This window comes from Sphaeramia orbicularis, chromosome 11 (assembly GCF_902148855.1).
Source record: "Sphaeramia orbicularis chromosome 11, fSphaOr1.1, whole genome shotgun sequence".
Lineage (NCBI taxonomy): Eukaryota > Metazoa > Chordata > Actinopteri > Kurtiformes > Apogonidae > Sphaeramia > Sphaeramia orbicularis.
In genome coordinates, this window is record NC_043967.1 from 53761115 (window position 1) to 53777057 (window position 15943).

A 15943-nucleotide genomic window follows, 5' to 3' on the forward strand; every position below is an offset into this window, starting at 1 on the left:
CACATCGGGCCAAAACTGGTACGGCTCTGCGAAACGGATCTGCTACAGAGGCGGCCCGGCTCTGGCCCAGTTCCGTCCCAAATAGCAAAAAGATACTGGGACGGATCTGGAACAGAATCGCACCCCGACACGGCCCGAAACCGTTTGGTGGATCTGGCCCAGTGTCCAAACGCACATCGGGCCAAAACTGGTACGGCTCCGCGAAACAGATCTTCATCAAAAGCGACCCGGCTCTGTTGTGCCGGAGTCTCCCGCATTCCAGATGCGTTTCAGACCCATTTGCCACATCGGTGCCAGACCCGTTAGCCCTGTAGAAGATCCGTTTTGCGGAGCAGTACCTGTTTTGGCCCGATGTGCGTTGGACACCGGGCCAGATCCACCAAACGGTTTCAGGCCGTGTCGGGGTGCGATTCTGTTCCAGATCCGTCCCAGTGTAACCGAGCGTCTGGAAGATGAGCCCTGACGGCATGATGTGTAAAAAGGATGACAGTTTTAACTTTGGAGGCACTTTATTTCTTCACAGCACTGTCTTCAACATCAGCATGAACAACCTGCGTTTTTACACACATAACACACTTCCTGCCTTCACAATAAAAGCACTGTATTACATCCTGTCAGTCAGCATGAATAAATCATCCTATAAATTGGCAGCACAGAAACATTGCTTACACCAGCATCTCTTTGCTCTCTGAATTATGTATGGCATTATTATTGTTGTTGTTATTATTATTACTATAACTATCATCATTAACTGGCCTAATGCTTTAGTCGTTGTTTAGGCTATATGTAAAATACCAAGATCAGACCAGTCTAGACAGGTCATGAATTTGCAGGGGCTAATACCTGACTGTGGAAAAATTAAGACCAAAAATATCTACACGCAAATGAATGTTTGAAGCTGAATCAAGGATGTAGTCTATGTATCTGTTTAACATGGCTTACTTTTTAGTCTGAGTCGTGTTTGTCTGTACAACTAGATCTCCAATCAAGAACCAGTGCATATAGATGAAACAGTTTTATTTAACGCTAGGCCATATTAACAAACACATGTATGAAAAAATTTAAACAACTGATAGAACACAGTAAATTGGGACAAAAACTGAACTGACTGTCAAACTGACTGGAAAAGCCCAAAAACAAAAACTTAATGCCTGGCTCAGCGTTGACGCCTCTCTCCCTCTCCTGACGTCCGCGCCATCCAAACCATCTTACAGCTGCTGACTCCACTGGTGGCGGATCTGGTGGAGCCACATTTTCTCACAGCACCTATAACGTAAAATAGACACAAATAGAGTGAATATTTTTTCAAATAATTTTCCAGGTAAGCCCATAGCTGCCTGTGAGTATGTGACAGTGGGAAGAACGCATAAACGACACAACAGATTGAATGAATATGTAATATTGACACGCAATTGTGCGTGTGCTGGGAGGAGAAAATGTAAATAACAGTATATTCAATCCAACCCCACACACACACACACACACACACACACACACCTTTAAAATGAAAAATTAATGAATGAATGAGTCATGCAATACCTTCTATGACTAAACTCCTCCAACGTTACATTTCCATGCGTCTGGATCATTCAGTGCACTGTTACCATTAGTGCTGGTGTATCCCACAGCAGTTTCTACAGTGTATTGTCTCCAGTAGCGTACACAAAACCCTCATTTAAATAGGGCGGTCTGCAAGACTTTGCACCTGTTGTTATTCGCACAATCTTTGTAAATCACCCACAAACCACGGTCCAGCCCCACACGCAAAACTGTGCAAGCAAATTACCAAACGCAAATTATGATCTTCGTAGATCTGGCCCTTAATGTCCAAAAACTGCGATCAATCATCAACAAATTTATTTAATAAATTGTCTGTTTGTCTCTGTGTGTGTGTGTGTGTGTGTGTGTTTAAGTGCGTGTGCATGTGTGTGTGTGTCTCTAAAATATGAAAAATGAAGAATCCATCTAATAAATGGTAATGATAAGTAACCTTAAAAATAGAATAGAATAAGAACAAGTCCATCTCTAATCTGTTGATCTGCTGCTGTTTTCTGACATGAAACTACATTTGTTAGAACCAGAGACACAAGACCTGGACCCAAATGCACAACCAACAGACAGGGATAAAGTTAAAGGGTGTTTATTTAACACGGACAGAATTAACAGTTCACAAAAAGGTTTCCTTAAGGTGTCTTCGCAGGTTAGACTGTGTGAATTCGTCACGGCGTCAGAAACCAGCAAGGGAATCTCTCTGCCCGGGTCGGGAGCACACGAGGGGAACCCGACTAGGATTAAGCAGAGAAGAGTCAGGGGACAAACCGGGTCATACACAGAGGATCCAAAAAACAGGCAACGGGACATGGGGGAAAGGCACAGTACTAACCGTGAGTCCAGGCAAAAAGGTCAAAACCAGTGAGGCAGAATCAGGCAGAGGTATCAGGAGGGGATCAGGCAGGCTCAGGAAACGAGGAAACAAACCGGGTCAGGAACGAACAGACAGGGAGACGAACAGGTTCAGAGAATCGCTGGTAGGTAATCATAACACAAGGAAGGAATACGAACTGGCAACTGACAAGAGGAAACACAGGGTTTAAATACACAAGAGGGCGGGAAGACAATTGGACACAGGTGGAGACAATCAGGGAGGAGGCAGGTAATCAGGGCAAAGGTGAACACAAAGAGGAAGTAAAGACACCAGACAAGACACATGAGGGAAAAACTACAAAATAAAACAGGAAGTGACAAACAAGACAGACAAAACATAAAAGAGTCCGGTACTGATGTGACAGTACCCCCCCCTCTAGGGGACGGCTCCAGACGGCCCAGGAACCTCTGGATGGCGCTGATGGAAGTCCCTGATGAGATCCGGGTCCAGTATGAAGGACGCTGGGACCCAGGACCGTTCCTCTGGACCATAGCCCTCCCAGTCCACCAGATACTGGAAACCACGACCACGGCGACGGGCCACCAGGAGTCGACGAACGGCGTATGCAGGTCCTCCATCGACGATCCGGGGTGGTGGTGGAGGCTGGGTGGGGGGTACCAGTCGGCTCTCCTTAGCCGGTTTGACCTGACTGACGTGGAACGTAGGATGGATCTTCATGGTCCTAGGTAGTCTTAGGCGGACAGACACAGGGTTAATAATCTTTGAGACAGGAAAAGGTCCAACAAACCTGGGCGCCAGCTTACGGCTTTCCACCCTCAGAGGTAGATGGCGCGTAGAAAGCCACACCCGCATTACCGTGTAATGTGTGACTGACGTTCACCTCTTAACTAGCATTTGGCATCCATATGCGCCTCAAAATTCACTACACAACATTACTATAATTTTTATTTTCAATCATTATTCAATTTATTTACATTATTCAATCATTATTTTTCATCAGACACAGTCACGGCAGCTTTCCCCTTTCCAGACTGTAACAACCAACTATTCTACTAAAACAAACAACTGACTGAGGTGAACAGAGTTATGTTTGGAAAAACTGTTACACCAATCATCATACTAGTTTGACATACTTTGAACCAAATACTGCAAATCAGAACAAAAAATCAGGGTACTCACCTGTAATGTGGAGTGTGTCCATACATCTGCATCCGGATGACAGTGGAGCTGGACTAACTGGACCAGTCAACTTCACTGAATGGGGTAGACTTAATGAAACAACTAATAGATTTTTTTTTTCTCATTCCTTTATTCAAAAATATGATTACTTATAATTAATTATTCAATTATGACACTTTTTATATTTAAATGTATTTATTTACTATTATTAATTCCAAAAGGTTCAGACACATCAGAGGACATACACCCCCGGGATTTTTTTTTATTTGTTCCATTCCATTAAATTCCGGTGCTTCTGGCGTAAACCTGTAACACTGATGTGGGCCAGGTCCGTGTACCTGTCCTGAGACGGAACCAAATCCCGCTCTCACACAGTTTCGGCGCTTTCGGCTGAGTTCCGTCAAACGGCATTTCAGCGGACTGGCAGGAATGTCACATTTCCATTGAGTTACTTCCAAGGGATAAAGTGATTTGGGGACGTGGCCGCGATTGTCATTATTGATCATCAGTGATCACAGATCCCAGATCATTGATGGGGGTAACCCGTGGGACCCGTGGGTGGGGCTGGGGTGGGTTAAGAAAATGTCACTTTATTTGGGGTTGGGTTGGAGCGGCTCAAACAGATACATTAGATCCAGCTGATGATGATGATGATGGCGGGGGTGACAGCTGACTGGTCCCCCCCCCCCCCGTCCGTTCGCTGACCACCCCCACCCCAGTCCGACAAAGGAAAATACAATACTTTTCTATAGCCTTTGTGCTTTTCATCTTAATAGAATATTTCATTTGAATAGTCAGCAGAGCCTTTAAAAATTATGTGTAACAGTAAAATGAGGCGCAGTGGCCACAGATGTGCATCTGAACACTTTACATATTGAACTAACATGGGCTTTAAAGTTTTACTGTGATTCCCCAGATGGCAAAGAGATACTGGGACGGATCTGGAACAGAATCGCCCGAAACCGTTTGGTGGATCTGGCCCGGTGTCCAAATGCACATCAGGCCAAAACAGGTACTGCTCCGCCAAACGGATCTTCTAATGGTCCGGCTCTGGCTCAGTTCCGTTCAGTCACATCTAGGATATACACGAGAATCATGCTGGCCCAGATTTGTATTACGACTCTGGTCCAGATCAGTATTACTACTTTGAAAATCAGTCTTGGTTGTGTGATGGGAGACTGTTCTGGGCCGAATCCGTAAGCCAGCACAACTCCAGAACTGCTAGAGAGAGCTGGAAGACGGATCCGATGCAGATTTGGTCCAAAGTCAGAAAACGGATGTGAGCTAGAAACGGATGTAAAGGCTTTCATGCGGATCCGGCCCAAAGGTAATTGCTATCTGGGATGTCAGGGCATATATTTGGATGAACTGGTTAGTTTTACATCAAACTTTGACATAAACCGAAGTAAAACTTATTCAAAGCCACTCAAGTCATTTGAATGTCAATACTCAAAAGTTGAGTAAAACTAATGAAACCCTGCACCTCCAGACTTTACTAGATGGATTAGAGACAGCATGCACTTCCTTAAACTTGAGAAAATTAGATATACTCTCAAAGGTTCCTTCCAATTTAGAAAGACCTGGACTCCCTTCTTAGAATATTATGAGAGTTTAAAAGAACCTCAGAATAAGGATGAATAACTGAATGGCAAGGCACCCCCCCCCTTTTTTTTTTTGTTTTTGTTTTGTTTAATTTTGAATTTTGAAACTTTTATGTCTTCCTTTTTTTTTTTTCTTTCTTTCTTATTATGGTTGCCTTTCTATTTTCTTATCTGTGATTATTATGTCATATTCTGGGCGCCTCTTTTGTAATCCTTTCATAATTAAGAGAATTAAGTCCTCCTTGTAGATTCGAACTCGGTGGTACCAGTGGGATAATTGGGAGGGTGTGACGGGGTGGTTGGGTGGGTGGGATAAGGGCACATTCTCCTTATAGTTGTCCTCATTTAAATAATGTATGTATCCTTTTTTTTTTTTTTTTTACAGAAACATTGTTTGTTACTATATGTGTTCATTGAAAACTTTAATAAAAACTGTTAAACAAAAAAAAAACTACTGAAAACTTGAAATTTATTGAATTGGACCGCTTTTAGATAAAATTAAGACTCTGAAGAAAAACTGAATTAAAACTAGTCATTTCATCTAAATAACACTTAAATTTAAGACTAGAAGTGATAGAAAACTAATGTAACCCTTGTCAGATTATTTAATAAAACTAAACTATACACTCTTTTTCTGAAATCATTCAAATATTTACACGTTGATAACTGTTAAATGAGTTTTGCAGTAAAATTATTTGATTGCTAAAGTGCACATGGATAATTATATCTAAACAAGCATTTGGTGTTAGTTGTCCAGGCTTATTCAAAGTAAGAAAAAAATAATTTATTTGCATGAAAACTTCCAAAGATAACTCTAATTAATGACTAACAAATTTATTTGACCACCACCCAATGTACAGTTTATGTCACAGCTGCCCTAAATGAACAGATCTGGTAATTACCAAAATCATTTTGTATGTTTCTGTAATGGTTAATCCACCAGTATGTTGAAGTCCTATAATCTGAAATGATATTTATAATGTTATAAAGTTAAAGTTTTCACATCTGAACAAAATAAGCTATCACATTAGAATGTGATAAATGTATATGTTGTTTTCATGTGAAAGTCATCTGCTGATTGGACAGATTATAGAAGAACCTAGAAGGAAAATAAATCAGTGTAACTGGAATTATTAATTTCAATAATTTTACATAAATGATGGTTTTAGATGATTTTGCAATCATTAGATCAGTTCAGTTCAATTGTTTATTCAGACATTTCAAACATTAGACATTTATGCAGATACAATGGTTAAAAACTACAGTCTGTAAAGGAATAGGAGCCTAAGTTTATTCTGCCACCCCCCCCCCCATTCATATCACCAAACAAAATGAAACAAAGGTTCAATTGGTCAGACTTCTGTCAGGAATATATGAGAATTAAACATTTTTGAGTTTCAAAACCTGGTGGATTTCTTTTACATTTTAGTTTGACACACACTTATAAGGAGCATTAGAAGATGATAAAAGAAAAGTGTAAAAATGACTCATACGGCAGAGCTTTAATTAAGTCTGGCCACACAAATGTGTTGTTTTTTTTTCCTCATGTCTCCCAGCAGGCTCCATTGCACTGCTATTTCCTGTATTGCTGTAAACAAAGGCTTGTCAATAAACCATCATACAAGCGGTGGACTGACACAGAGCTGTTCCAGAAATACTCCTGAAACATGTTACATAAGTTTATTGTGTAAGTATGAGCCTCATTTGTCTAAAACTGTAGCTGACATTGTTTTCACTGCACTGACAAAGTGATAGAATTTGAAAAACCTACAACCATTCATTAGATTTACAGACACACAAAGTACTGACGCAGTTCATTTACCAAGTGAAAGTAAAGAAGTACAGGCTGTAAAATGTACTCAGAGTAGACATTTAGAAAACACCACTGTCAGATTCAATGTAGCTAGGGATGTAACGGTTACCAGTATAGTGATAAACCACGGTAACATTTCCAACGGTTGGAATTACCGTTTAAATTCGAATTATTATGATAACCGTGTTCGATTACCGCAGCTGCAAAACTAAATTCCTGCAGAAGCAGCGGCACTCCACGTATGTGTGTGTGCGTGTGTGTGTGTGTGTGTGTGTGTGTGTGTGTGCACAGTTTGTAATGTTTGTCTGAAAACATGGTGAAGGCACCTGCACCCACAGAGCTGCAGAGATTCAGGGATAGGGGCTCCTGCACGCTAGCAAGTGCAAAGCAGGGACCGGGGGGGGGGGGGGGGGGGGGGGGGGGGTGTACAATAGTGTGTATGTGTGTACAGTAGTGTATATGTGTGTACAGTAGTGTATATGTGTGTGTACAATAGTGTATATGTGTGTACAATACTGTATATGTGTGTACAGTAGTGTATATGTGTGTGTACAGTAGTGTATATGTGTGTGTACAATAGTGTGTATGTGTGTACAATAGTGTGTATGTGTGTACAGTAGTGTATATGTGTGTGTACAATAGTGTGTATGTGTGTACAATAGTGTATATGTGTGTGTACAATAGTGTATATGTGTGTACAATAGTGTGTATGTGTGTACAATAGTGTGTATGTGTGTACAGTAGTGTATATGTGTGTACAGCAGTGTATATGTGTGTGTACAATAGTGTATATGTGTGTGTACAATAGTGTGTATGTGTGTACAATAGTGTGTATGTGTGTACAGTAGTGTATATGTGTGTGTACAATAGTGTGTATGTGTGTACAATAGTGTATATGTGTGTGTACAATAGTGTATATGTGTGTACAATAGTGTGTATGTGTGTACAATAGTGTGTATGTGTGTACAGTAGTGTATATGTGTGTGTACAATAGTGTATATGTGTGTGTACAATAGTGTGTATGTGTGTACAATAGTGTGTATGTGTGTACAGTAGTGTATATGTGTGTGTACAATAGTGTGTATGTGTGTACAATAGTGTATATGTGTGTGTACAATAGTGTATATGTGTGTACAATAGTGTGTATGTGTGTACAATAGTGTGTATGTGTGTACAGTAGTGTATATGTGTGTGTACAATAGTGTATATGTGTGTGTACAATAGTGTGTATGTGTGTACAATAGTGTGTATGTGTGTACAGTAGTGTATATGTGTGTGTACAATAGTGTGTATGTGTGTACAATAGTGTATATGTGTGTGTACAATAGTGTATATGTGTGTACAATAGTGTGTATGTGTGTACAATAGTGTGTATGTGTGTACAGTAGTGTATATGTGTGTGTACAATAGTGTGTATGTGTGTACAAGTAGTGTATATGTGTGTGTACAATAGTGTGTATGTGTGTACAATAGTGTGTATGTGTGTACAATAGTGTGTATGTGTGTACAATAGTGTGTATGTGTGTGTACAATAGTGTGTATGTGTGACACTGGGAATGATTTGATCTGGAAAATATTCAAACAAACTCCACTCTTTTCTGTCCAACTCCTTTTTTTCACACTCAAAAACACCTCAGGAATCAATAGGAGAATTGATCAGGAATTGGACTGATCAGCAGAACTGATGATGGCATTGGTATTGATCAGACCCTCTCAGTTCCACCCTGGTGCACAGATCTCTTGTGTCCATAAGGTTCCATCTTTAATGCACATTTGTATGTTTGTTATTTACATGTTATTACTTGAATGTACATTGTGCTTGCTACTTTATTAGTTTTTTTCAAAATACAGCATGGTTAAATTATTTCAGTGTGTGTATCAGTACTTTTTGATCATTTTGAGCACATTTCAACAATACCATGATAATTATGATAACCGTGATAATTTTGGTCACAATAACCCTGATATGAAATTTTCATATCGTTACATCCCTAAATGGAACACTGAAAAATGATTGTCTGAACAGATCAAGCTGAAAAGTCACTACTCTGATTCAGAACTTTTAAACCAGACCAGTTTCAGACAAATATTCCACATAACTGTACAGGTCTAAATGCCATCTGAAACAGACTCAAAGGGCAACATTTTCAAATATTTTAAATGACAAATATCCAAAACTACTGCGTCACAGATGGACAAACAATTAACATCTATTTTTTGGAAGAATTCTAAAGTTCTAAAAGTGAAGTTCTTCTGACATTTTCATCCTCAAATGTATTCAGTGTAAACTTTAAACCCTCTATTTTACAACCGAATAATTGGTTAGAGGAAAAAAATATTTGGTCAAACCTAAATAGAAAGAGTTTAGAGAAATGTCAGCGTCACAGCTGGACAACAAATGGAAATGTCATTCATCTATTCATTTTCTGAACCTGCTTTATCCTCTCAAGGTTCAAGGTGTTCTTACACACTTTCCGGTGGCCCCAGGTGTTTGGCCAGGGTGAACTACTATGTTGCAAACGGTAAGTGTGTGTGTGTGTGTGTGTGTGTGTGTGTGTGTGTGTGTGTGTGTGTGTGTGTGTGTGTGTGTGGTGGGGCTCCTTCCGTTTACAAGAGGTACTTTGAGTTACCACCTATAGGTGGCAGCATGCCAGCCAAAAAAAATAGACCTTCGGGAATCTGGGTTATATTATACAGGTTACAGGGGTTCTTTGGGGGGTGGGTGGGGATAGGGGGTGTCATTGTCGTTTTGCCTTATTCCTGCGTCATTTCACCTCAAATGTCTGTCGTTCTGTTTTAATGCTCAGAGCAGAGGGAAGGAGGGTGTCATTCGCTTCTATTTTCACTCTATTTTTACAACCCAGTAATTGGTTAGAGGAAAAAAATATTGGATCAAACCTAAATAGAAAGAGTTTAGACAAATGTCAGTGTCACAGCTGGACAACAAAGGAAATATTCATTTTATGAACCTGCTTCATCCTCACAAGGGTCACGGGGGTCGCTGGAGCCAATCCCAGATACTTAAGGGTGGAGGACTCTGCCCAGAATGAATCACCATTGCCCATAAGGTAAGTGTGTGTGTGTATGTGTGTGTGTGTGTGTGTGTGTGTGGGGGGGGGGGGGGCTTCTTCTGTTTACAAGAGGTACTTTGAGTTACCACCTATAGGTGGCAGCATGCCAGCCAAAAAAGTAGACCTATGGGAATCTGGGTTATATTATATGGGTAACAGGGGGTTTTTGAGGGGTGGGTGGGGACAGGGGGTGTCATTGTCGTTTTGCTTTATTCCTGCGTCATTTCACCTCAAATGTGTGTCGTTCTGTTTTAATGCTCAGAGCAGAGGGGAGGAGGGTGTCATTCACTTTACCAAAGTTTCATTAATCTGGGTCACAGGTTTATTAGGGCCCTGGGTGGGAGGGGAAGGTGAGACAGGGGGGGGGGGGGGGGGGGGGCCTCATTCTCCTCTATTCCAGCTTCATTTCACTCAAATGACTGTCACTGGTTTTACAAAAGTTAGTGTGTGGTACCACCGATAGATGTCAGCATGGCTCAGAGTAACTGTTGGAATAAAGCAGACGCAGCCCCGCCCCCTCCCACCCCTGGCTGCACAAATGCCCTTAAATCAGATCCAAACTGGGTCCATGTTTGTAAACCCAGTGACACCAGTATAAACCAAAGGGAGCGCTTACTGGACCAGACCAGAACCACTACTGTCACTGGTCATTGGGTTTAGGGGGTCCCTCTGGTGGGCTGGTGTTGTGCTCCTGTTGGAGTCTTTCACAACTTGTCCTGGGATACATGAGGACACAGAAGGTCCACTGAAAGTACAACTGTTTATGTTCAGTTAAATATAGTGTTTGCATTCACAGTCACATCTGGAGATTTACTGACTGTTGTGTGCTGGTGTCACTGTTTTGTTAGATCGAGTTCCATAGATTTTTTGACCTGGTTTCCCAGTACTAGCATGGCCCCAGCTGTTGTCATGGGAGCAAAAGGTGGAGGACCGGCCCCAGCTGTTGTCATGGGAGCAAAAGGTGGAGGACCGGCCCCAGCTGTTGTCACTGCAGCAGAAGGTGGAGGACCGGCCCCAGCTGTTGTCATGGGAGCAAAAGGTGGAGGACCGGCCCCAGCTGTTGTCATGGGAGCAGAAGGTGGAGGACCGGCCCCAGCTGTTGTCACTGCAGCAGAAGGTGGAGGACCGGCCCCAGCTGTTGTCATGGGAGCAGAAGGTGGAGGACCGGCCCCAGCTGTTGTCACTGCAGCAGAAGGTGGAGGACCGGCCCCAGCTGTTGTCACTGCAGCAGAAGGTGGAGGACCGGCCCCAGCTGTTGTCACTGCAGCAGAAGGTGGAGGACCGGCCCCAGCTGTTGTCACTGCAGCAGAAGGTGGAGGACCGGCCCCAGCTGTTGTCATGGGAGCAAAAGGTGGAGGACCGGCCCCAGCTGTTGTCATGGCAGCAGAAGGTGGAGGACCGGCCCCAGCTGTTGTCATGCAGCAGAAGGTGGAGGACCGGCCCCAGCTGTTGTCACTGCAGCAGAAGGTGCTTTACTTGGTACTTTACTCATACTTTACCTAATTTACAAGTTCTCTGACTGTAATTGGTGTCCAAGTCAACATCTTTGAAAAAATGTGTTTGATGAGTATTTCAGTGCACACAATTCCTTGCAAATGTTTATATTTTCTTTTTGTATTGCCTTTTAGAAAACCCAATGAAGAAGGAGTAGTAATACTACATCCAGCTAATGACCCTAAAAAAAAAAAAAAAAAGAAAAGCCTGGGTCCATACAAGTGATCTTCTCTACAATGAATCAGTTTCTCTCCATCCTAAAAACTGTATGATATACTGTGTTTCCTTCCTGTCATATGAAAAAAGGCATTGGAAAAAATAAAATGAACTAATAAATCTAATCATCATCCAATCTAACGTCTTGGAGTACAATCCTGTTTAGGTGTTTGTGTGATTTGTTGTGATTAGATTTCTATTTTAACATTGTGAGAATAAAGTCTAAACATAAATGTGAATTAGAAGTATGAAATATAACTTCTGCACATAAGTCTAGTTTCCTCTAAATTTCTGTGGGTTTATGTGCCATGGATCTAACTTTACTTTTAGGAATTATTTTACATTTAGTTGCATAAATGTTAAGATTTTGCTTGACTAAAGTGTTTTATGATGATATATCATCAACTAAAACAATTCAAATGACTAAAAAAAACTAATCTTGGAATCTTTGAATAAAAAGAAATCAGAATTTAGTTAAAATTAACACTGGTGTGAAAAAAAGGTTCCGCGCCTACTTGATGAACTCAGCAGCTGTATACAAGTCCTTAAAGGGTTAAACCTGACACGCCATACACATGACAACCAAGGTTATTATCGTTAACGAAAATTAACGAAATGATGAAAACTAGAATTGAAAAAAAACATTTTCATTAACTGAAATAAATAAAAACTATCATTAAAAGAAAAAATGATAACTAACTGAAACTGTATTGTGTGTTTACAAAACTAACTAAAACGGATAAAAATTATGGATAAAATTCCCTTTGTTTTCATCTTTCTCAATGTCAGATTGATATGAAATCGATTTATTTCGCTCTAGCAATTTTATCTGCTGTCTCCATACGACACTTTTTGCTCCGTCACTTGTGTTCACTTGTGGTTTCCAGTCGTCTTCTGGTTCCCACTCTACCTGGAAACATGGAGACTAAAGCAGCAGAGTCCTGTCTGGGATTGATTTGAATACGACCACAGAGAAGAAGAGAAAAGAGACCACTGAACTAAAATTAATACTAAAACTAAACTAAAACTAAGCATTTAAAAAAAAAAAAAAACTAATAAAAAATATCAAACCTGTTTTAAAAATGAATTAAAACTAAGTGAATTAGATAAAAAGAAGTCTAAACTAAATAAAACTAAACTATAATGAAAAATCCAATACTATTACAGTATAACCCTGATGACAACAAAATTATGTCAGTCTGGAAAAGGTTCATATCGTTCGGCGTTGTCGGTGTCCTGAAACAGTATTTTTGGAGAACGGGTCCCTGAGTGGAAACATGTCCCAACACCGTCCTGGTGTTGGTGTATGGATAGACACAACACCACTGTATGGAAATGAAGACACCATAGGACCATGTGACCAGTAGAAGAAAAACCCTGGTTGTTACCTCCTGCACATGTCTTCACCACTCCCCAAACGGCCTCTCTGCAGACACAGGAGACCAGCTGCAGGAGGATGGTCTGAGGTCTGGATCCCTCTGTGGTAGACCTTCTCCTCCCCTGGCGGTGCGCTCAGTCATCGCTGTTAGAAAGCTTCTCCTTCATTGTCAGGACCTCCTCCTGGCAGATGTTGATGACTTTGGACGGACGTCCTCCTGGTGGGTTTTTCTGGAATTCCTGTTGATCTCAGGTTCCTTCTCCTCATCCAAGTCTCACTGTCATCCATGTGTTTCAGTGTTTGCTGAACCTGTGGCTCCACCAAAGCGACTCTCTGCTCCAGGTGACTTACTTTTGTAGTTACAGCTTTCAGTTTGGCAGAAACAATCTCAAATCTTTCCTTCAGGCCAATGATTCTGTGATGAAAGTAACCGATGGTCGGAGCTGTGACACAATGTACACAATATGGACAAAAGTATTTGGACACATCACGTCTACAGCTGTAAGATGTCCTGTTTGTGAGGATTTGAGATAAAAACAACATTTTCTTAAAGGTGCAGTATGTAGGAATTATGTTCTAAGTAATTATGGAATGGTCCTGACTGTCAGCAGACATGAAGGAATCCTGTTCATTTAAATCCTGATCTCACTGACAGTAGTAGTCCAGACAGAATATCTGCATTTGAAAAGCTCAGCGTCAGCCTCTAAATGATGTTTCTGTTATTATTGTGTGGCTTGGTCTGATGCTCCGCCCATCACCTGTCTTCCTTTTTTTTTTTTTTTTTTTAAACTTTTCTTGTCCATCATCCTAACAGCAGAATGGTAGTCTGGCTCCTTTTGGTTCTGCACAAATTTGCTTTGCCAAAGGAAACTTCATAAAGTATATGAAGCTTCCCTGGATATTCTACTGTGTTTATTATGAGTTTTGTTGAACCGCATTTTGATGCCGGACCTGACATAGGTGTGTGTGTGTGTGTGTGTGTGTGTGTGTGTGAAGGTGAGAGAGCAAGAAAGAAGAAGGTGGCGAAGACCCTCACAAGAAAGTATCGACAATACAAACAGTAACAACCATGGAGACAATTATAATGGAAAGAATAACTACAACCACAACAGAGTAAACTGGGCACAAGAGAGAGAGAAAACAACACAACAAACAAACAAACAACAAAATTACAATAAAATTAAAAAATATATATATAAGATCTATTAAATGATGGATATAAGAAGAGAAAGCATGAACAGAATATCATACACCACATCCGCCCAAATAATAGCAGTAACAGATAATACCAGTAACAGATAATACCAGTAACAGATAATACCAGTAACAGATAGTACCAGTAACAGATAATACCAGTAACAGATAGTACCAGTAACAGATAATACCAGTAACAGATAATACCAGTAACAGATAATACCAGTAACAGATAGTACCAGTAACAGATAGTACCAGTAACAGATAATACCAGTAACAGATAGTACCAGTAACAGATAGTACCAGTAACAGATAGTACCAGTAACAGATAATACCAGTAACAGATAATAGCAGTAACAGATAATACCAGTAACAGATAGTACCAGTAACAGATAGTACCAGTAACAGATAATACCAGTAACAGATAATACCAGTAACAGATAATACCAGTAACAGATAGTACCAGTAACAGATAATACCAGTAACAGATAACACCAGTAACAGATCCACTCTTCCCTGTAGACCTTCTGTGTTCATCCTCTGGTGTTTTCCACAAGGACTTTGTGGATCTAAAAACTTGAATGCGTTCTGTGACTGTGGTGAATCCAGTCCAGATGGAAACGCTGCTGTGGAGACGAATTCTGCCCATGGACGACAAACAAAAAGAACAAACAAAAGTGATTTAACACTATTTATTATAATATTATCCTCTGTATTATTATTATTATTATTATTATTATTATTATTATTATTATTATTATTGTTATTATTATTATCATTGTCGTTTATCAGGACTTAAATTTGAATACACACTAACTTAATCCACCTTGAACTGAAAATTGAAGATCCTTTCTCCCTCAGTGCTTACTTGACTTTCTTACTTTACAGCCAACCCACAGGTTCCTGCCCCACCCCCCACCTCCATGTCCTGACCCTCCAGGCTGGAGACGTTGAGACCCTGCCCTCCCTCTCCGGCCCTCAGGTGGGTCCTGACCATCCCCAACAGACCCCTGAATGCATCTTCTGCTGAGGATTCCACAGTACAGTATAGAACACATATACTTCTGTCATTCCAGTTACACTGATTTATTTATTTTCCTTCTGGGTTCTTCTATAATCTGTCCAATCAGCAGATGACTTTCACATTAAATCAGCATATACATTTATCATATTCTAATGTGATAGCTGAAGATGTGAAAAGTTTCTGTTCCAGGTGGTGCTAAGCAAAGAGGAGGAGGAGCAGGGATTAGGAAGGAACAGGTGTGTGTCTGCGGTTCCAGCAGAGGAGTGAGGCCAGTGCACACTTCACTCCATGCTGGTGCAGGGCGACGAAGGACCACGAGTAGGCCCAGGCCTGTTTGAAATGTGGATCTGGTTCAGAGGTGTGTGACAAACTGGTTTATGTTTCAGACTTGTGTCCCTGCTGGGGCAAAAAATACTGGTAGCTCTGTTTATGTGTTAGCTCTCAGCGTGGGAGACCAGAAGTAGCGTCACGGACAAGACGTAGACGCACATACACATTTATCTGAAGTAAAAAGAGGGAAAGTTAAATATGGTTGAAGTGGACGAATTGAGAAGAGGCGTTCAACGAGAATTATTAGCAATTGCTCG

General features: G+C 40.9%; 1 protein-coding gene across 8 annotated transcripts; it reads left to right on the forward strand.

Moving 5' to 3' along the window:
• The first annotated feature begins 6761 nt into the window (after positions 1-6761).
• LOC115427905 (skin secretory protein xP2-like) lies at positions 6762-11780 on the forward strand. Of its 8 annotated transcripts, none has more exons than XM_030146648.1 (6): positions 6762-6853; positions 9430-9501; positions 9967-10047; positions 10899-10972; positions 11012-11529; positions 11679-11695. In XM_030146648.1, exons 1-6 carry the CDS (start codon positions 6834-6836, stop codon positions 11688-11690), a joined length of 777 nt encoding a protein of 258 aa, XP_030002508.1. In that variant the 5' UTR covers positions 6762-6833; the 3' UTR covers positions 11691-11695. The 8 variants fall into 8 exon arrangements, with proteins under 8 accessions (XP_030002508.1, XP_030002510.1, XP_030002506.1 ...); XM_030146650.1 differs by having other exon boundaries at positions 10935-10972; XM_030146646.1 differs by having other exon boundaries at positions 10899-11517; positions 11679-11780.
• Positions 11781-15943: the final 4163 nt, after the last annotated feature.

Bases quoted from the DNA above. Each gene is read 5' to 3' on its own strand.
- LOC115427905 (XM_030146645.1), top strand. From the start codon at position 6,834: ATGTTACATAAGTTTATTGT. The intron at 9,502-9,966 runs GTAAGTGTGTGT...CATCCTCACAAG, and splicing joins GAACTACTATGTTGCAAACG to GGTCACGGGGGTCGCTGGAG. The intron at 10,048-10,898 runs GTAAGTGTGTGT...CTGTTTTGTTAG, and splicing joins GAATCACCATTGCCCATAAG to ATCGAGTTCCATAGATTTTT.